General features: G+C 46.4%; 2 protein-coding genes across 2 annotated transcripts in view; one reads left to right on the plus strand and one right to left on the minus strand.

The window, feature by feature from the left end:
* FANCM (FA complementation group M) overlaps window positions 1–22,508 on the plus strand; it is a gene marked incomplete at its 3' end in the record, with an annotated part of 62,687 nt that overhangs the window by 7,061 nt on the left and 33,118 nt on the right. The window contains exons 5-8 of the mRNA XM_080344574.1: window positions 15,959–16,090; window positions 16,859–16,991; window positions 18,410–18,532; window positions 18,995–19,096. Coding sequence (XP_080200700.1) covers window positions 15,959–16,090; window positions 16,859–16,991; window positions 18,410–18,532; window positions 18,995–19,096 — 490 coding nt within the window. The remainder of the gene's footprint in view (window positions 1–15,958; window positions 16,091–16,858; window positions 16,992–18,409; window positions 18,533–18,994; window positions 19,097–22,508) is intronic.
* Window positions 1,754–9,406, minus strand: LOC308041235 (heme-binding protein 2-like; the record flags this gene model as incomplete). Its single annotated transcript, XM_080345777.1, has 5 exons — window positions 1,754–1,925; window positions 2,351–2,534; window positions 3,787–3,928; window positions 5,181–5,272; window positions 9,181–9,406. 5 exons carry the CDS (start codon window positions 9,404–9,406, stop codon window positions 1,754–1,756), a joined length of 816 nt encoding a protein of 271 aa, XP_080201903.1.

Below are 22,508 nucleotides of genomic sequence, written 5' to 3' on the forward strand. Positions count from 1 at the left end.
AAACACACAGTATTTTTTGAGATTCTACCCCCCCTCCGTCAGTTTAAAATCCAATTAATTTGTGGCAATACGAACATCTGTGCTGGCCCAGCGCAGGGTATCTGGACAGCCAGGAGTGAGTGAGGACTGGCTGGGTTTGTTTTTTCCTACAAAGACGATGGGTTGGTTTGTGTTCACAGGAGGAGGTTTGATTTTCCTCTCCTTGCCGTGTCCCAGGGCTCTCGGCGGCAGCAGCCCCAGGGAGCCCCGGCTCCCCCGGAGCCTGTGCAGCGGGGCACCGCTGCGCTCTGCTCCTGCTGCTCAGCAGGAGCTGCCAGGTTAAGCATCAAATCAGTTTTGTGGAGGGCAGAGCCTTGTGGAACCGGGAGGCCTGGAGTTCGTGACACCTGTGTGTCTGTTCATCACAAGTACCACATAAATCCACTTTGTTTGCCACTTAACTCTAAGCTGGCAGACACTGACTCTAGTTACTGTTTTGTATGTTGTAACTGAGTAACACAAAACCTATTTAAAGCCTAAACCCTGTCATCAATACATACTGCTGGTGATACACTCAATGAAATTCTACATAAAAAGACATCTACTTCTATCCAGATTAAACTCTACCATCATATCTGTCTGGGGAGACACTAGGAGGGGATTTTTGAGAGCAAAATTGTTTGCTACCCCCATTCTAAAGTGCGGTAGGTGCTTGTTAGCGAGTGCCGCTTGCAGGCTTTCTGATGCCTGTAGAACTGCGTGAGCTTGTCTTTGGAGCGCAGCGTGCTGCGCTGGCAGGTGTCTGCTTCCAGAAATACCGTGTAGGTGCGGGTAAAAGAAACAAGCTGCAACAAGGAAAGCTAGATACTAAGAATTCTCACAGTGAGCGTGGTCAAAGGGTGGAACAGGACCCAGAGGGTTACAGGCTCCTCAGCTCTGGAGGTGCTCAGACATTAATATGACATTAATAGTGTGGTGCTGCTAGAAGAGCGTTAAAAAAGTACTGAAAAAATTACTTGCTTCAGTGTTTTAACATCAGCATGGTTAGAACATGAAAGTGTTCAGAAACCTGGACAGTCAAGAGCAACCGCTTTCTCTTTGGGGATGCCAAACAGCGCCATGGGATTACCATGAGTGTGGGACTGAGGTAACCTGGAACCTTGGCTGCCAAAACATTAATGAGCATTAGGACTGTTCTGCCTTCTTGGTCTTTCCTCATAGTTAATAGTACTTTGGTTGAACGCTTTTTGAGGTATGCACTGAACGTCTGCGCTGCACATGGTGACGTTAACAGCAGTCAGCACTGGCCTACTCTTACTCCTTGGTTTAATCCCAGGGTCTAAATCTGGTAGTTCTCTTCAGAATGTTGTTTTTCTGCGTGTGTGAGGCAAGGTTAACGTGTGTCCCACTGCAAACCCCAGGAGGGTGTTTGTGTGGCCGGTGCAGCCCTGGGTGCCGGAGCAGGGACCTGCCCAGGACTGTCCCGAGCCACGGGCCGGCTGCAGGAGACACGTCTGTCTCCCTTATCTTGGAAAGAAAGACAAGGTGAACTAACCTTCAAAGTGCTAAAAATCTCCGTAAAAGTTGTGTAAAAACTGTAAAAGTTGACATAGGAAAGCGTGTATTTTTCGGGTATTACCTCGGTTTGATTGTTAAGGTGGAGTGGTTGCCTTGCTAGACTGGCTAAAAGTCACATTTCTAAAATCCCAGAGGGTTTGCCATCTGGTCTGACGTGATCCACGTGTGAGGTTCTGCCGGTAGACGGGAGCGGGGGCTACGGCCTCTGCAGGAACCAGATCTCGTTGTGGCGGTTGGCAGCGGCCGGGTTTGTGTAGCCTGCGATGATGAACGTATCCTGCAAACATAACTCGGGGCTATCCAGAATTTCTGCCAACAGGTTTATTTCCCTCATTATAGAGTCTTCATTGGTGATTCCTCTGAAGCTCCTGTAACAATCAACCTCATATCAAGTTCTTTTTAAAATCCACAGTTTTTCAAGAGCCTAGAAACGCCTCCTTCTCAACTATCTAGTCGCGTTTCACAACTGATAAAACCTGACTGTCATCCCAAATGCATAACAGGGTTTTTTAACTTTTGTAGTGAAATGCCAGATGCTTTGTTCCCAGCTACATAGAACAGTCTGTGTTTTGAGATGCTGTTGGATCTCACATCTATAGATGCGTCACTTTCCCCAGGAGGCTGCTGACCGTTATTTCCTGAATATCCCAGCCTCAGAAAGCATGCAGCTTTTAACAGTTACCCAAATCAAGTCTTACTGTTTGTTAGCTCTTAGAACTTGATTTTAAAAAGGTAACGTGCCCAAACAGAAACCAGCATGTTTTTACTAGAGCAGATTGAGACCGTTTCTCACCTGCTATACACGATGGTAGAAGGCCATTCTTCAATGATGATGTCGGAGTCAAAGGGATGCGGCGGCTCATCCTGCAGCACCGGGGGCAGGTAGTACGCCACCGTCACCGACTGTGTCATCTCCGACTGCGACTCGTTCGTGTGGACTATGGTCACAATGGGCACGGTTATCCCCAGGTACAGTCCTGAGGAGACAGGCGCCACGCTCAGAACATACAAAAGCAGGTCTACACAGCGTGCTTGACGCCTGAACTAAAACTGAGTAACGTAACGTGAGTGCCACAGAGCACAAGGAGTTTTGTTACTGAAAGGAATTCAGTAGGAAGTTTTAGAAAATGGGATTGTGCATTCCAGGTGGAAGCAGCATCTTATTATGCCTTGTAGTGTGTGTGTGTGTGTGTGTGTGTGTGTGTGTGTGTGTGTGTGTGTGTGTGTGTCTCAGAAACCTACATGTGCAAATGCGTGTGCATGTCTAAAGTGCGGTATTTGGTGAGCTCTCCTGCCTTCCTGTAGGACAAGGAGTTTGGCTTCACTTCTTTCCCTGTTTATCCTGTAAACTGACCTAGTGTCCTGTCTTAAATATTTGGGAGCAGAGAATGTAGGCAAGAGAAGGGAGCTGCGTGGGGAGCTGGTTTGGGATTCACTGTTACCGAGCATGCTGGTGTACTTTTGCAATGCTATAGGAAAGCGTTGGCTGTTCTGCCTGCGCGGGTGGCGCTGGTGACAAGGAGCGGGAACTGCACTCCTGTACACACTTTGAAAACACAACTGCAGTCAAATTTACTGTTAAACAATGTTAAAGTATTAAAGGAATGGGGAAAGTGGGGAAAATATGCGACTAGGGAAAAGATTTCACGATCAATGTTTTTAGTTTCTTGAGAGATAAGGGTTGACTTGGTTACATGTGCTATTACAGAACAAAACGCTGGGCATTGCAATACGGGGAAAAAAAGAGAACTGGGGGCTGGGAGCTGAAACCAGATGAAATTGAGTTGGGAACTTAGGTGCACGTTCCGTGCAGGCACAATCTATCAAAGGCATGGTGGACTTGCCATTATTTTAAAGCACTTGGCTTAAAACTGGCTTATCTTTCTGGAAAATGTCCTTCAACCACACATTTGTGGTGTCCATTCAGACATGCTCAGGTTGAGTATCGTGAACTAAAATGAAGGAGGCAAAACATTATGGTCTCTTCTGGCGTTATACTCTGAACAGGATCTTAGAATAGGTGATTTCAGCACTGCTGTGAAAACTAAACCACTACAGTTCTGCAGCAAAAGCCTATTTCATAGCTGAGCCTGCAAAATGGGCAGAGCCAGTTCCCCACAGTGCTTGGGACACGCTAATAAAAGCTAATACCTGTCTCCCCAATTAGGAGCAGCTAGTGCATAAATACAGCGTTTTGACTTGAACGTAGAATTGTGGTACCAAAATTACCTGAGGAATTCTGCTCACAAATGTACCTCATAAGCTTCATGAATCCAAGGCATATGCTCTGCTCATACTGTTTTTCTTTCATTTTTATACAAGCCCATTTGGCTTTTCCATACTGACGTTTTTCGTAAAGGAGATCTCCAAGCTGCAAACACAGTAAGAGAATAGTTTTGTAGTTAAAATTAATCACCCAAACAAATAAAAGTCAAACAATATTTCAGTGCTTTACTCGTAGCACAATGAAATCAGCTGCTTCAGGTGTGTGACCAGAGAGCAGCAAGCACGAGGAGTGGTTTTCAAGTCCCCGTGTACCTGAAGCAGGTTCAGTTTAACTGTGAGTGCACACACGCTTCATGTCCAGGTCCAAGCTGGCAAATGATAAATCAGCACCCAGAGCAGCGCAGCGTATGTGTCTCACCCGAGTACAGGACTAGTTGCCTGGCTTTCCGCTGCCACTGACATAATCTTGAAAGGAACGTGGATTTTAATGCTCCCTCATATAACTCAAGAAGGGCTGTGCTGCTTATTTTGGACCAAAATTAGTTTCACATGGCTTTCAGGTATTTTTCCTTTAAACTAAGGAACTGTCATCTTTTGGACTTGCAGTATTAACCATTTAGTTGCAAATTACACTGAATAACCTTCTTTTTTATCTGCAGTTCTTACAGTAGCACTGAGAAATTGCTTTGAAACATTTAATTACAACACAAACAGTCAGGAGTCCCAGACTGCTCAGATGAAGTATATGCAATCAAATAGTGGTATTTGTAAATCTGAATTGTATAGATCTACTTAAAAGAAATGCGACAAGAATTCTTCATACGTGGTTAGTAAATATTTCTTGATTTGTCACGTATTTAAGCTCAGACACTTGTTTGCACGTTTCCTGACCTGTTAACAATCTGCTGGACATCAGCTTCAGTTTTTCACTACAGGATAAGTTGGATTTGATAGGACAGGTTTGCAAAATGCTGCTTTGTTTGATAATGACCCATGATACAAAAGTCCAGCTTTGGTTTGAAATTCAGTTATTAATCTCTTTCAAGTATTCTTTGATAAAGTTTTATTAATATGGTTGTGTAAAGAAGCAAATGCATTGATTTGAATGAAGAAAATAGGCATTTTATTTCAAATGCCAAACCATGAGGAGTTTTGTTAAATTAATTCTAAAGATGTCAAAGACTGTAATTCCTGGTCGTCTTCTGACTTTCCTGATAGTTTCTACTTTATAAAAAGAAAAACTCACGTGTGCAAAACCAGTGAGATGTTAAAAATGAAAGGTAGCTACCCAGTTCCAGTGTTTTGCACTCACAATGTTGAATGGTTAAATGGTTAAAATGATGGTGTAAAGCAGCACGTTTTGGAAGGCGGGCGCTAACAGCGGGAGGGAGCAGTACCTTCTCCTTGCGCTGGATGAGGGTGAAGGGGATGCTCTGTCTCTCCTGGGGGCTGTTGTTCCTGGTCAGCTGCTGAATGGGCTCGGCCATGTCTGCAAGCAGAGAACACAGTGCTGGAGGAACCACAATGGAACAGGGTTCGTTCTGCTGCCCCTTAGCTGACCCTCAGGGGCTGGTGTTGGTAACACGTGTGGGCAGGAGGAAAGTGTCCTCTGAAGTTAAAGAAATAGGAGATAAGGAGACTTAAAATTGCTTTGTGTATACTTCACCGAAGAACTGTATCTTAAAAAGACGTATTTGTTTAACAAAGAAATTAGAACACATTTGTGTTAACAGAATTGCTTTCTGTCGCATGGTAGTTTTATGCATGTGCTGTCTGGTTAGATACTGAGTACATTAGAGGAAAGCTCTTATTTCAGTTTGGAAGGAGCAGAAGACTGACTTAGAGTGAAAATTAACTCTGCAGCAAAACTGAAATGTAACTTATATAGGGGTGTGAGTAGCGCAAAGCAAGTTTTGGTGTTTGTCAGGTTCCATTGCACCTGCCAGAAACAGAAAAGAGCGGTGCAATGTTCTCAAATGGTCATATTCACCATGAAACATTGGTAAAGATGAAATGAACATAACAGCTTTATTTGGTAAACAGGGCACTGTGCGGTTTGCCCTTTAATTAATTGTCAGACTTCCGGTCGGGCTCAAATGGATAGAAGGAGCAAATCTATTTTAGCTGCATACATAGTACTAGCATACTATAGTACTTCTGTTCTCCCACAAGACTGTAATTTAAATATGGCTGGATTAGGTGTATTTGCAGCTATGGTTGCATTGACATCAGTTATAGCTGCAGTTCATAAATGAAGCTGATGCCTAACAAACAGGCTTGGAAACTCTGGCTATAAGGTTAGCCTTAGGAATGGAATGGAAAGCTAGTCCCTTGCCTTGCAAAGCTGAAGAAATGTAGGCATTTGTGTACTTTGACAGAGGATTAGGAACTTCACTTTTCTGTACGGTGTTTGAAAGCCTGGATGTGGATTTCTGCTCTGCTGCCTCGTGGTGTCGGTCAGACGTGCCAGAAAAGGACTAAAGCTTCACCTGGACCATCAGCCCTTCTCTTGGGTGTTTCAGTGCCTCAGTATCTTGGGTGGAAAAGGCAGGAGGATGAGAAGAGCATCATCCACCCCTCGGAGAACAGGAGACCTGTGGTGTGGGAGAATTAGCTTGGCCTGGGTCACTTAGTGAGTCTGTAGCTGAGCCGGGAATCAAACCTACATCTCCTGGCATCCAGTGCAGGGAGTTTAGCTCTAAGACTATTTGGAACAGTATGATCCTTTTAATGAAGGGGAGAAGGCTACAGTTTAGTTAATTTTAAACATGTTAAAAAAACCAAACCAAACCAAAACATAATTGGTAAGCATTAAAAATGTAAGCAATAACTGACATAAAATGTATGTCTTTGGAGACTGGAGAAAAATAAAAGCAGATTAGACCTCAGCAGTGAATTTTTCCATACAGTACTCAAGAATTAGGAAACACTTTAGGACTCTAGAACTGTTGACTCTTTTCTATTCCTTTATTCATAACTGTAGGCTTTTTTTCCTTATTAATGCATGGGGAAGAAGTTACAACTAATTGAGTCCTCTCAGGAGTCTTATTCTTCAGTTCATGACTCCATGTCTGTCAGGCATGACAGTATAATTTGTATTATAAATATCTTAGCCTGGCCAATACTTAAATTATACTGCTCAAAAGCAAGTGAGTTGCTTCATGCATCGTCTGTCAGTCCAGGCTTGCACACCTGAACACCGGCATGACAAAACAAGGCAAGATGGCTTGTAGCAGCGTGGCTGGGTAAGGCTTGGCTTGGTGACAGTTCAGCATCGTTATTACAGTTGCTGCTATAGGTAGGTATTGTGAAAGAGGCAAATCTTTTCAGACACATTTAGATAAGGCACATTTGACAAGACTTGGGCATAGCAGCAAGGTTGAGCAGTATTTAAATTGCTGTGTGTCTCAATTTGTGCCTTAGACGTGCTGGGAGTGTCAGTGGGGTGGGATGTACCCGTGAGCTGCGCCCTCCGATCACGCACATGGTGACTCTAGAGCGTCAGCGCTGGAACCAGCGCCTGCGGGAAACGAGCCCTGGAAGAACAGCACCTTGGGAGCGCGCTTGTTAGAGGATGTTCTTATATTGAAATTAGAATTGAGGAGTTTAAAAGTAGCTGCTGTAGCATATTTTCTGTGTCTACTGGGAGTAGATAAAATGGAATTTTCAAGCCAAGAAAGTTAATTATACCTTCCTGCACCTTTAATTTTCTTTTCTCTTTTTGTTGCAATGTTTGGCATAGACCAGTTGGTCCGTAGGATTAAGATCTCGTTACCCATGGTAAATTGGCGTGCACAGACACCAGGCTGGCAGTCAGGAGTCAGCCAAATGAAGCTCCTATATTTTCTTATGTGGCGATGTCTGAGAGCAGCTGCTGGACAGGGACAGCAGTCCAAAGGGTGATCTGCTCCCTGTGGCCAGGCGGGTTTCTCCTCCCACAGAGTCACCCGCGGTTCCTCCCCGTGTTCCCCGAGGCTCCAGGGTGCTTAACCTGGCTGGATAGCAGCCACAGATGTTAACGGTTGAGTTGGTCTTTGAATGTAAACTAATCTGGCCAACTCTCTTAGGCTGCTCTGGCTGAGATGTGCTCTGTGATACAGCCCTGGACAGTATCTGAAGAAAACTCTCCTGTTTAGATTTTTGTAACATTTGCTCAGCATTGCAAAGTAAACCTTTTGTAATACAGTAACTAAACTGTGGCAAAATGCTACTTTGGACATATTTCCTAGGCTTAATATCCTGCCTAATAAATCTTAGTGAAAGAGGGCATTGAAATTCCCGTGTATTGGAGTACCAGGTAATTTCATGGGAAGGAATCTTGTTTTCTGCTGCACAAAGGTACTCAGGAAGATGAGGCTCCTAGGTGTGACTGGAGAAGGAGCTTGTGCCCTTTGCTGCGTTGGAACGTTTTGCAATGACAGTAGTTTTGTTTTGGTAGTGTCCAGTGCCGTGTTGTTTAAGGCTTTGCTGCTGGCCATCCTCTTAAAGCGGATTTATGTGAGCAGTGGTGATGCTAACAATATCTGCAGATGGGAGGAAGTTTCTGAATCAGCTGTCTATGTTACTCTCTGCTGCTTGTTATGAGTTACCTGACTTGTTACAGTGTTTCAAATTCTTCAGTCTTTCTTAAAATGGAAAGTAAACAATTTCTTCATGCCATAAGCCTGGGAGGCATGCTGTCAGAAAGCAAATTCCATCTTTTACTTGTTCACCCTGTGCCATCCTTCACTTCACCCATCTTTCTCTAAAGAACTAACCTGTCGAATAGCTACAGCAAGGGGAGATTCTTAAGACAAATGCTTTTGCAGGTAGTGAAATTGAATATTAAGACTGAAAACTCGCATCAGTCATTTTTAGTGTAAATAGGTCAATCCACTACTACTACAGCTGCTTCCCTAAGTTGAAAAGCCTTGTGAATCGCCCTGTGCAAAGCTTTAGCTCGGACTGTGTGCCACAAGTGTCCATTGCAATGCCCCGTTCTGTACACCCACGGGGACAGCCGGCCTCGGGTCCCCTTTCTGTACACCCACGGGGACAGCCGGCCTCGGGTACGGGGCTACCTGGCTCCTCCCGGCCCGTCCCCCCCGTCCCGAGGGGCCAGCTGGTGAGTCGCAGGGCGGGCTCTCCCGAGGGGAACGCTTTGCAGATGCCAGCCCGTTGCCGTGGCACCGCTCCGGTCCCCGCGGGGAGCCCGTCACCAGCATCGGTGCCGCGCTCGGGGCTGCCGAGGGGGACCCCCTGCCGCCGAAGGTCGGGAATAACCGGGAAGGTTACGGGACCGGCCGGTAAGCTCGGAAATACCGCCTCGCTAATCCCCCCAAGCCCAGCGGGCTGCTGTGGGCGAAAGCGGCTTAGCCCGGGCCGAGCGCTGCCGCCCGCGGTCCCGCCGGCTCTTACCCCGGGGCACGTCCACCTGGTGCCCCCTGCCCACGCTCTGCCAGTAGCTCAGCAGCCGCTCCTGCTCCTCGTCCTCCATGCGCTCGGCCTCCTCCTCCAGGCTGCTGCCGTTGCTGTGGTACGCGGAGTCCGGGCTCTCCTCCGGCATCCCGTCCAGGTCCTCCAGCGTGATCATGGCCGGGCCACCCGGCTCCGCGCCGCTCATGCGACAGCCGCCCGTCTCCATCGCGCCGAGCCGAGCTGAGCGAAGCCGAGCTGAGCCGAGCCGGGGAGCGGGCTGGAAGCGCTGCTGCCGCCGCGCCGCTTTATCAAGGGCTTGCCCGGCCCAGGGATTGAGGGCGGGGGGGCGAGCGCTGGCACACGCGGGGGCGGCCCCCGCCTCTGCCCGCCCGCGCCGGGGCAGGGCCGGGAGGGAGGAGAGACGGGCCCGCTGCGCGCTCCCCCCTGCGCTCCGCTGCGCTCCCCCTGCTCCCACCTGCGCCCCGCACCGCGCTCCCTGACCCCCGCTCCCCCCTGCGCCCCGCTCCGCGCTTCCCCCGCTCCCCCCTGCGCCCTGCTCCGCGCTTCCCCGTGATCCCCGCTCCCTCCCGAACCCCGCTCCCTGACCCCCGCTCCCCCTGCGCTGTCCGAGGCAGAGCCGGCAGACATGGGCTCCGGCAAGGCACCCTGCTCACTCCGCTAGCAATTGGGATGATCTGTAGCTTCACCTGGGGCTGTAGGATCCAAGCAGTATAGATCTTAAAGGAGTTTCTCTTTCATGTGTTGGTTTTTTTTTCTCTATTAACTCGTGTTCTCTTTCCTGCCTGTTCTGTACATTTTTTTCCCCATGTCCTGTTAGTCCTTCTTTGTTGTGACTTTTTATATTTTCAAACCATGGTTGACACACAGATCCTTCTTTTATTCAGGAGTCATTCCGAACTGGCTCAGGTGAGGAGTGCAAAAGCTCTGGGTCATTTTGTTATTGAAAAGTCCAGTGTAGGTAGTGTTGCCCAGGCAAGCCTTTCTGAGGAGGAGGTTGGGGATGGCCATGACAATTAAAGCAGAATCTGAATTTGAATTGGTGGTCTGTGTGGAGCACGTGATTCTTTTTGGAGTCATCTTTCATTCCAACTTTAAATTTGATGTGAACTAAGTGGTTTGTTCATTGTTTTTGTTTGTTTGTGGTTTTTTTTTTTTTTGCACAGGCAGGAAAGGGGAACCTGTCGGCTTCTAGAATTTTAGAGTAATAGGAAAATAGTCCTGTGCCGTGCACTGTTGGGAAGCGTGCAGGAGACCAAAGGCTGGGGATGTACCTGTTGACTCTGATGTGTGTGAAGTGATGCTTCACCTCCCACCCCAACCCCCTGTTTTGCCTTTCTTTTGTTTTCTGATCATGCTCAGCTTTGGTTTCCCAGCCCCAGGGGCTGCTCTTGCGTGACGATGAAGTATTAATTGCCTTAGAAGCCAGAGATGTGCAAGTCCTGGCGATGCGCTGACACTCCAGACTGACATCCTGCTGTTCCCATCACCTGTTCTGCCAGCCCCAGCTGAGCAGCCAAGCACTGGTGTTGGGTGCAGAACCGCAAGGGGAGGAGCAGGGGCCAGTGGGAGAGTCCTGAGCGATCTGTTGTTTCCCGTAGCATGGGGGGTTTTGCGGAGAAGTGGAAGGCAGCGGCTGCAGTCAGTGGAGCAGGCGGCTCCAGCGTGGGGACGTTTGGCCTCAGCCGTGGGCAGTGCCAGCACCGCAGGCTCTGCTCCATCTCCAACTCACCCACAAGGCAAATCCTTGACAGATGCTGCAGATGATGTTTGATTGTCTGATGGTTTGATTTCTTGCTGCCTAGAGCACAGACTCACAAGCTGCATTGCAAACATGCTGAGGTGGACAGTATTTTCTTGCAGTTACCTGATTTTTACTTGTTAGAACTTGCTTTTTGTGGCAGCTACATTACTGTGAGTAGGTACCTTGAAGTAAAGCACAAGATGAATTGCTCCACATCACAACTAGTGTCTAATTACACTTAGTGCGATGCAAATGCTGGGTTCGGTTTTGAGGGTAGGGAATTTTCAATGTAATTTTGGCAGCTGGATTATTCCTTCCCGGTGAGGCCATCCTGGCTCTTGCAGGAACCCCTTGTTCTTGAGGTGACTTTGAGGCAATGGGTAGAAGCTCTTCCTCCGCCTACCCTGCATTAATAATGCTGACAGTTTCTCACAGAAAACAGTCGCAAGTCTTTTGTTCAGGCATTAATAATGATAGTGACTAGTTGCTTAGATGAAATGATTTCTGTTTAGAGGATTGCTAAGCGTCGTTGCTGGAGGTGGGGAAAAACCAAACCAAACCAACAACAAAACCAAACAAAATACAAACCAAAGCAACAGAACAAATAAAAAACTAGAAAAATTGTCTAAAATCAGGGCTAAATTTCTCTATTTGTGAGAAATGCCGGTGGGTATTGACTGTTACCTGTGAGAAAGAGACTGGTAGGAGTTTAAGATCCTGCTTTAAAGATCCACCTGCACAAATTCCTGTGTGTGTTTATTTGTGATCTGCTCAGTAATGACCCCCAAAGCGCTACGTTGGGCCGTGCGCCATGGTCTGTGTCGGGGCGCTGCTGCCGCCTGAGCTGACAGTCGCTGGTTGTTGATAGAGCTGAACAAAGCTGAATTTTGTTGTATTTGGGGTTTTCCCCAACTCGTTAACTTGGTGCATGGCTGCCGGCTAATCAATAGCCACTCTTGAGAGAAATGGGTTTGGTAGCACTGTGTTCCTGGTGCTTTCCTGGCAGATTGTATCTCGGAATATAAAAGACAAACAAATATTCAGCCTTACAAATTGAGGACATGAAATACCCTCAGTAGGTGCTTCTTTGTGCCCTGTGGCAAAGGGATGACCTTTACTCCCAGCGAATGGCAGACTGAGACAGAAAAGCCACCTGTTTCTTATAACTTCTCAGTGAAATTAATGGAAAAGTAAAAACTGTAGGCTTTTTTTCTTTTTTGTAACTTCTAAGAAATGAAAAATGCTGTAACAGGAGAAAAACAAGATGTTATAAAAGCACAAACTCTTGTATCTTTCTTATGAATAGCAGCTTCAATGGGTAAGAGATCCCCGGGGAGACTGTCAAGTGTCTGAATGAGTTAATGTAGACTTGACAACAGGACTTTGAGAGGTGCTGAGATTGTTACTGGGTTGATCAGTATTGGCTTTGGACAATTATAAGATCAGCCTAAAAACACTGTCCCCTGCTGGGGCCCTGTTGCTTTAGTTTCATTATTGGAGAGGTAAGAAAATGTCAGTAGAAAGCTTACACAACATAGCACTTTTCTGCCTCTTGTGTAGAGTTTGTTTGTCATGACTCAAAGTTTTACAGGCAGAATAACCAGAACTGAGCACCAGTTGTGGCTCCAGATGCTGTTCGCAGTGCCTTCCCTGTCATAAACCCACATTTTTTTCTATGAATTGTCCTCCTTCCTTTCTTTGAGGTACTATACTATGATTTGAGAGGCTTCAGCAAATGTTCTAATAAACATTTTGCTTTCGCGTGTTGTGTGTGCCTGGGAAGTTTCCTTCCTGGCAGCGGCAGGTGTTTGTGAGCGGCCCTGGCTCCAGCGCCGTGGGCCAGTGCTGCCGTCACCGGGACCTGGTGGAGCTCAGGGCTGGCCCAGCCTGGGCTCACCGCGGGCAGACACCGAACGCGGATGTGACTTTCAGCAGCACGCGGTCATTACACTCACACTTGCCGAGGCAGCACACTTTGTGAAGCCCAAACCTTTCTAGCGTGTCCTAAACCAAAGCAATGAACGCTCTAGATCTGCACTGAACCTTCACCCGGAGCTGCGCAAGGCCCTGGGTGCTCTGTGCTTCCTGCAAAATCTGTTTGCTGTCCCCCCGGGCACTGATCACAATTCTATTGTGAAGGGTTGTGATAAATCCACCTGTGGAGCTGCCTTTCTAGCGGTGAGTGGTGGGCTCAGAGCCTGCAGGAGCTCCCCTCTTTCCCTTTCTTCTCTTGCTTTTCCCCGTTTGTTGAACACTTGGCAGTCTGGAGCAGTGCTGTGGTGTGCTGTGCGACCACACCAAACCCCGGGTTTGTTCTGTGGTTGTTCCCCACCCTGGTTTGCTGGTTCTGGTTGAGCAGGCTGGGGTGTCAGCAGGACTCCATGTGCTTTCTCCCAAACCCATCTTCTCTGCTCTGAAAGAAATGCAATGCAGTTATAGTGTTTATGCATGGGAGATTGCTTGTTTTTCTTCGGTAATTGTACTTGCAAATCTGCAGTAAAGTAATTAGGCGGTGGCGTTTGTTTACAGCCTTTGTTACTGTGCCAAGAGAAAACAGATTAATAGCAGTTTTTAGTGAGAAGCAGCTGGAACAGCCAGAGCTCTTTGCCGTGCCAGCTCTGCCTGTAGCACACGCCGTCCTCAGCTAACGTGGGAGCTCCTGACACGCGGCCCGAGCCAAGCTCGGGGACAGGCTTCAAACAGACAGCGTTGTTTGCTGACCAAGATCCCTCCTTCAGCAGAGCCCTGCATGTGCTCCGCAAGTTCAGTGCCGTATGGGATCGCTTTACCACTTGTTCTCTATATACTGGTGGTAAATCTGTCAGCTTTTTGAACTCCATTTACGGAGCTAGAAAACACCCATAAGTCCTAGTAAGCAATTAATTTGAATTGATTCTACAGTTCTGTTTTTAAATGGGTAACATAACACTTAAATGTTTTGGAAAGATGGAGGCGACTTTCCAGAAGTATTATCTTTTTAATTAAAAGTAGAGGTATGGACGCGAGATAAATGTAATTGCTGTGAGTAGAGCTGGTTTGTGTATCTCTTCTAAGTAGGTTATGTTTACTGTTCCTTGTTAGTTTGGAAGCTCCAGGTGACTGGATCCTGCTGTCTCTCCTAATAGTCTTCCTCGCTTTGTTTTGCAGAAGCTGATTAAATCAGACGGGGTGTACATTGGGCACACAGCGGCAATATCATTTTCTTACATCTTATAAACTAGGTCAAGGGATGAAACATAAAAGTACACGTAACCAAAATTTCTTTTTAAAAGAAGCTGTGCAACAAGTCTAGGAAATAGAAACCAGTGCTGAAATACTGTACTTCTGTGGGCATTGCTTTTTAATGAAAAGGTTCTTTTCTAGAGAAGCACATTTGTGTTCAGAGACTGGCTCCATTTCCGCTACTTGAGACATGGTTTGAGCTTCATCTTCAGCATTCCGAGTGTCCTCCTGTCCAGCTGGTCGGGGTTTGGCGGGAGGGTAATACGTAGCAGAGCATTCAGAACTGAGCCTGGATGTGCTGGATGTGCTTTTGCCGCTGGCTACAGCGCGCTGTGGGACGGACCTGGGGCCAGGCTGGGAACCCCCAGTTTCCTTTCACCCTGCCCAAGTTCTCCCTGTGGTTTTGAGTCTGTGGGGAGTTAACGCTGCTCTATCTGACAGTGACAATTATTCCCACCCTTGTCTCAGGGTTTGCCACTTAATGCCACAGGGCACTGCACACAGGGAGATACCGAACTGTGAAATAATCCAGGCAGAGAGGAGTTAAACTAACCTGCCTCTGCATTGATGTGGTATAAGTAGAGTGTGGTTTTAATAATACTCTTGCAGCCTAGCAGGTTCTAAAAACCCAGCACACACTACATGTAGCATTGTTACTTAGTGTGTAACATGCATTGCACTTTTACAGTCAACTTTCTTTCCCTGTTAGGGCAAGCTGAAGACATAATTAGATCAGCATTGTTTGAGGCCTGAAAGTTAGACCTGGTTTTATTGTGCAGCTGGACTCGGTTTTCAGCGGGCTGAAAGAACAGCAATAAAGGGCTTAGGCATTTGTTATGCTATGGGCTTCTTAGTGCAGCTCAGCTGAACTGCCGTTCAGATGGCCGGCAAAGCTGGGGAGCGCTGCGTGTGCGTGTCCGCGGCGCGTGGGAGCCGGCTGCTGCCAGGCCAGCTCAGGCCACTGTCGGAGGAGCTCCTCGTTGTGCACTGGGATGTTTGGTGCCACTAGCCAAGTGGGCCACCAGCTTGTAAGGAATTTTGGTAGAACAAATCTGATTACTCCAATTATTACAGAGTTAGCACTCATGCACAACTAAGTCTACGAAAAAACTCCTGACCACCTAAGGCTGAGAAACAAGGAGGAAAAACAGGATTAAGATGAATTAGTGCAGGTCAGTTCCCTTGTTCCACCCATGTGGAAAGCAGGTACATGTGATGGATCAAAACAAGTTGCCTGTTGGCACGGCTGCTGAAAGAAACGGGGCACTCCAAACCTTGCACCCTGTTGGCTCCTCGTCCGCCTGCCTCAGCTGAGACTGCTCAAAGGTGAACACAAGTCTTCCTGGGCCCGAACCACCACTGAATTCAGGTTATCAGGCCGAGGGAGCCGCAGCACCGGTTCGGTACCAGCCCACTCTGCTCTGTTAGCACTCTGCATGGGGTGCTTGCACTTCTCAGTTATCTGATGGATATTGGTTGTCCTGGGGGCAGGAGGGTGTTCATCTATAGGATGGAGGGCACAAATCCTTACGGAACTAAGTTGTGATAGTTCTACTGATCTTAGGAGAAAATGTGCTAAGTTTGCCTAGAAACATGCTGGTAAGGGAGAACCTCCGGGTGAGGCAGAGCACCGGGTGGGCATCCGGTAAGCAAACAAATGCACAAATCAATACCGCTTGGTTTGAAAAATCAGTGCTTCAAATAAAATAAATGAACTATGTGCGTTCTGTCGTGTAAGATCTGTAAAAACATACGCTTCCACATCTCTTATATACTCCTGTGCTTTGTTTGCAGGTGCTAGAAGCATTTGCTGGACGCCTGATTAAAATAGGAGTTTTAGCAAGACGGGATATTCCCAGCCTTACAAAGTACCAGATAATTCTAGCAAGAGATCAATATAGAAAAAACCCTTCTTCACAAAATATGGTAAATGTCTCCATTTGTTCCACATTATTAAAGTAGCAAATAGATAGTAATACTCCATAGTGTACAACGTTTCCTGGTGCATTTTTAGTTAATTTCCTTTTTAACGTTCTGTTTCCAGCCCCAGAATAAACCAGGCTTACTCGTGCCACATTTCTTGATGCTAATGTAGGAAAGTTAAGGATAAGATGAAGAACTCCATTTCCAAACTGAAATTGCCTTGAGAACTTAGACTATAATTACTGAGTGCTGAGTTCACACTTTCCCCTCAGAGCTACATTACTGCCTCTATTTTCCTGTTAATTGTCTTGAAGAGGCCAAATTTTGCAAACTGAAAAAAGACTATTACCTTAAAAAAAGAGACTGAGTACCTTAAAAAGAACATTGGGCAATAAACTTCCCAGCAGGCAGGACGGCTGTCCTCATGGACATTTTGTAGCCTGGGTAGGATGCCGGGAATCCCGCTTTGCCAACGCCGACGGGTGGTGCAGCTGTCAGAACTGGAGTGTTGCTGCATCGGGAAGTGACGAGCTGGTCTTGGAGGTGAACACAGGTATTTGGAAGAGGCAAACAGATCGGCTTCATTGATCGTGAGGGATTGTATCACCTGTTTCCTGAAGGTTTTGACAGATGACAACTCACTGTGCATCAGCTGGCGCTTTGGCTCTGTTTCTCACATGTCAATCTTACTTTTGTCGTAAGGATTGCGCTATGATTCCTGCTGCTTATCGACTTCCTAATTGTACTGATGGACCTGCTCTGTTTTCACAGGGAATGCATCAAGGCATAATTGAAGGAGATTTTGCGCTTTGTATCAGTTTATATCATGGTTATGAGCTGCTGCTGCAAATGGGATTACGGTCATTATATATCTACCTTTGCGGAATTATGGACGGATCAAAAGGTGAAATGTCTTCAGAAACATCCTTCTTGTGTCTTCACTGCTCGTCTAGTTTACCTCATCTCTATGGCTAGACCTGCACAAGACAGCTTATAGAGTGGATGGGTTCAAATAAAGTCGGTATTTTGTCCCACTTCATTGCTCCTGGAAACAGGTTAAACACAGAGTATATTTGGGAAAGCCAATGTGTTTATATGGCAGCAGCTCTGAAAAAAACCAAAGCACAAACAGCACCCAGAGTCAGTGGCAGTAACAGCTTTGGAGAGACAGAGAACAACCATCATCAGTTTAAACTGAGAAATTGCTTGGTCTTGTAAAGCATTCTTCCCCTATAGCAAAACTCACATACACGTGACTTTTAAGTGGTTTAGCCGGGTTACAGATGTGTCCCCATCACGTTAGAATTTCTCTCCCAGCTGTGCAACATCTGCCATGCTTGCCAAGAGAGGTAGAAAGTTGTTTTCTCTTCCGGCCTCAGTTTATGTTCCTATTTGTGTCACTGGCTGCTGTGAGTCTTTTGCAGCTCTCCGCAGTCCTTGTGAGGGCCGTTGGGCTGCCGTTGCTGCCCAAAGATCCGGTTTGGCACTCCTGTCTCTTTGAGGGGGGGTTTCCATGTGGCAGTGTCAGTGCAAGCGCGGAGGGGCAGGCTCCAGCTGCCCCGGTGCCCGCGGTGTCGCTCGGGGGTCTCTTCTTCAGCCGGGTTTGCCCTCTGCTGTGTAACTGCGCACTGACTTACAAGAGCTACTTTGCCTGCAGCACTTGTTAGTTAATATGGCACTGCCTTGTCCTAGGTGTGAGCCAAAAGCGTACAGTGCTTGTGTCATGTTATAGGACAGCTATAGAATGTATTTTATAGGAGGCATGTGCTAACAATTTCTCATTAATTTCATGCTTTTGACATTTTTACAATTCATTGCTTTCACACGTGTGGATTTGTCCATTTGTGATGGTATAGTGCTGTTAGAGCACTCCATGTATTTCAGAGCTGCTCAGATCCCTTAAACCCCTATTAAGAGATGACCGATGGAATATAGTTCTAATATAGTTCTAATAGGTGTTCTGTGCTGGTGTTCTGGTAAGACTGCTTTCTGGTTTGAGCAGAACAAAATTCTTTTCAACATGGACATAAAATAATTCAATAAACTTCTTAATTTTAGCTGTTAGTCTGGGTTCCCTTCCCTTTGAGTGGCTGGCAGCGTTTCATACAGTCACAGAGGGACCTTCCCAGCCCATCCAGTCCCACCCCTGCCATGAGCAAAGATATTGATGCCAAACAGTGCTTATTACAGTTTCTGAAGCCAACATGTGTCTTTTCGCTCTTGAAGGGAGCTTGCTGCTTCTGGGGAAGCTTGTCTTTGGGACAGCAAAAACTGGGTTCACTCCAGAGGGTAAATACTAAGGTGTTTCTACTTCTTCCAAAGGGCTGACCCGTGCGAAGAACGAGCTTGGTCGGAACGAGGACTTCATGAAGCTGTATCAGCAGCTCACAGACATGTTTTCTGATGCATCTCAGGCTTTAGCAAATGGGAATGTTTACAAAACAGGTCAGTATTTCCTTTCTGTTTAAATGCAATGGTAGGTACCTCTACACAGTTTGTAGAGGCAGGAAGCTGCTTGTTGTGATACTCTTGGCTGGTATCCTTTACTCCAGATTGTTTTCCCTGGGTCCTTACCTGTCTCCTTTCTCTCCTTGGTTTTAGGTACCTCCAAACAAGTTTTCTATTTTGAAGTTTTTAATTCCATTGAAAATGAAATGTTAAAATATCACTGTTTGACTAGATGTCTTTTACAGTGTGACTGTAACAAAAGGAACAACCCTTTCTCAAACACTGGGTTTAACAAATGTGCTTCCAGAAGTAGCTGACTGGTTAGTTGAGGTGAATGCAATTAGAACTAGTGTCAGGGATTTGTGTGTCTCAGAGAACTATAATGGGAGGAAGTGAAATTTACTAACCCTTCATACTACTTGCAGGTTTCCTTATATCTTTGATTTATCTCCTTTCCAGTGTTTGAAAATAAAAAGGGATTTATCTACAGTCATCCGAAACTAAGGAAATTGGAGGAAATTGTAGTAAAGCATTTCGAATCCTGGAAAAAGGGATGTTCAGGTAGGTACCAACAACTCAAAAAGTATCCAAACAGCTGAACCTGTGGATCAGAACAAGCAATATCGTACTGATGTACTTCCTTATCTGTTCAAGTGCTTTTTTGTTTTCCGTGTTTGTGTATCTCTGTGTGGAGAAGTCCTCCTCAGAACAACTATGCCGTAACGTTTATTTGAGAGCTCTTCTGTAAGCTCCTGTTACTCCTGTGCAGCCTGCTCTGGTCACCCCGCCTTGGCAGGGCTTGGACTGGATGGTCCCCTGAGGCCCCTCCAGCCCCAGCCGCTCTGTGGTTCTGTGTGGGATTATTCATTTGATAGCAACTGTTGCACCAGCTCAGTCAAAAACGCTGGTACACTTGTTGCTGGTGATGCTCACCGTGGCAGATGTGCTCTGGAATCCCTCTCTCGGGGCAGTGCTGCCGTTCCTTCTGCCAAGTGAGACGCAACAGGGTTACGGAGCGTCGGGATTACAGTTCTGATAGCCAGCCTGTTGCTAAGCACGACAAACCTTCAATTACCGCCATCTTTCTCTCATTCTTTTGCATGCTGACCCAAAGGGAAAACAAAATCACCTCAGACAGTAGCCTGAGATTATGAAGCAGAATATTCCGAATCGGTCAGATATCTCTGGTTTTAGGAAGTTTCAGCTTTGTGATCCAGTTGTTGCTTTTGGAATGATGACACCAGTAACAGTATTTTTTTGCAGCTTCTTTTTTTTTCCTGTGTGTATTTGGATCTTTGCGCTCCAGGAGCTCTGATAGTTTCTGATCTGCCCTTCCATTTTGGTTGCTTTTTATTTTATTTCTGTCTTAGACGCTGGACTGTCAGAATGCACTTTGACGGACTGCTGCTTTCTAGCAGGAACTTTGTTTCCTCATTTCAGATTCTGTTAGTTTGTAACATGTCCAAATGCATTTGATCAAATTACTTACTTCTTTTCTTTCTTCTTCTCCTTCCATCACCTTCCTCTTTCCTCCCTCCGTGCCTGGCTCTTCTTTCCTAGAACACCACCATTCTATCCTATTGCCTTTTCGTTTCAAATTCTGTATTCTGTGCTGGAGTTACTCTAAGTTTTGTGCTCAGTACTCTCCTGTCTTCTTTTGATAGCACGGATTTTGCTGTCACATGAATCCCGTCAGATATGCTTTTCCTTGCAATGTTGGTCAGACATGTCTCTTAATGTTAATGATGGGTAACTCATGTACAAGTGTTTGGTTCTGTGTGTTTCTGTCTGTGCACATAAGTCTCAGAACTGAGCAGGTATGAACCGTGAGTCTTTACTGTTATAAATACGTAATTATGGTCTGGTCACAAAGTTGGAGGCTTTCTGGTAGCTTAAGGAGTGTAGTGAGATCCAGCTTGTGTCTTCTTAGCTCGTGCATCTCCCACCCAAATGCACTGGGCAGGTGGCAGAAAGAGTGAGACACTGTGATTTCATTTATTTGCATCGTTATTCACTGTGTCACAATGTCTATTTGAGCAATAACCCCAAACCTGTATTTCTACCCTTACTCCCTGTTTCTTGGAAGTAAACTCTAAATTCACACGCACACAAGTAGCAACACCCTAAATTCTGGTTTTGGACTCTGACACACCCGTGTCCTGATTTCTCCCTCCTCCAGACAAGAATTTGTCATGAGTCTGTCAATAAAAACTTGAGTACTCGTTAAGCTCCCAAACTTAATTGCGTATATCTTTGCACCATCAGAACGCTCTGAACAAAAAGCCTCAATCATTATGTGAGCAGCAGAAAATACGCTCATGCAGGCGTGCAGCATCTCTAGGGGCCAAGCAGGAGCCAAGCAAGGCCCTGGACCTGGCTCTGCTTTGTCCCAGCTCCGCGATACTGCGCTACTCTGGATCATTAGCCGCTGTGTTCATGCCTGTTCAGCTTCTGAAACCAATAACTGATTCTACAAAGCATTTTCCTTGAAAAGCCCTGCACTTGAGGTGGAAGAGCATTAATTAGAAGTCATTAGCCATATTGGGGACACCACCATCTCTTTTTTCCCCACTTGAAATGAAAGCTCTCCTGTAAGAATTTCCAGGAGCAGTGCCAAGGTGCCCGTGACACTCAGAGCCGGGTCTGACTAGAGAGGAGCCGGGCTGAGCTGGAGCTCCTGGCCGAGGAGCACCTGGCCCTGCACAGGGAGCGCTCTGCCCGGCCCTGCAGACATGCTGGCTCAGCATAATGAGCTTCCCCCAGCTAATCTTCCACTCTAGATTACTTGTCAGATTGATTATGGGCTGCTCACGTCTTCGAGTTTCTGAGCCTGGTTTTGGAGATGGTCAAGGAGGTAACGGCAGCAGTAGAATATTTTTTGCAGTGCAGGGACAGGTGCTACTGAGCATTATTGCTAAATATGCTCAGAATATGCTAAAAAGAGATATAGTGTAATGTTGTTTAGAGTAAAGTTAGCAGAGGAGAACCATATGAACTGGTGTAAGTAAGGGATCTCCAGCCTGCGCTTATTCCAAGGTGTGCTGTCAGGCTGCTGGAGCTGCTTGATGCTGGAGCTACAGGCGCAGCATGAAACTGGTGTTGAGCACCAAGTGACTGTTCTTCGTGTGTTCAGGGAAACATCTTTCTATGCATCCAGGCTTGAGTATTTGAATTCTTTGTTTAACCTTTGAGTGAGATAAAGGTGGTTTGTGGAGAACTGTATAAAAGAGGAGATCTTGATCTGTGGGAATGTGTTTGATTTCACCTGGGGGCTGTGGCTGGTAACGCGTGCGAGCTATGCCGGCTTCGCTTCTTCGTTATCTGCTTTTAGAGAGTCTCTTTTTTAACATGCTGGGTTTTCACTTTGTAACAGGCACGTTGCTTTGGTGTTTGAGTGGGCTAAAGAGAAGCTGACTGTCCAGGCTCACGTGTAGCTCACACAGCCTGTGCTCATGCAGGCAGATACCTTTATATTTTTAACAAAAGAAGAAGAAAAAAGGTTGAGCACCCAGAAGAGAAAATCCATGATAGAATAACATAAGGAATGTGGGTTGGATCAAAAGCACCTTACTAAGAAACAGTAATTATTTTTCCTTTTTTGTTGAAGAGGCAGAAGTTATCTTTGCTATTGAAATGGGAGACAACCTGCCGTAGTAAATCACAGGAAGCCAGTGTACAGCTCCTTTATTCCAGCGACAGCGGCTTGTTCCTGTAGTGCGAACCCCAGCTGACTCGGGCTGTTTAAGCAGCAGATTTAACAGTCACATTGGAGACCCTTTGGAAGAATGCATCTTAAAGTTCCTTTCAATGCACTTGCCATCAAACCCGAGTAACATTAGTAGTGGTGCCTCAGATATAAGGTATTCTCACCATAGCTGCTGTAAATTTTCCTGTTAGAACACTGCTTTGGTGCTAAAGAGGAATGGTTGGAGCAGGTGCATAAGGGAGCGTTTTCTGGGAGGTTGGTGTTAAT

This window comes from Nesoenas mayeri (genome assembly GCF_963082525.1).
Source record: "Nesoenas mayeri genome assembly, chromosome: 5".
Taxonomy (NCBI): domain Eukaryota; kingdom Metazoa; phylum Chordata; class Aves; order Columbiformes; family Columbidae; genus Nesoenas; species Nesoenas mayeri.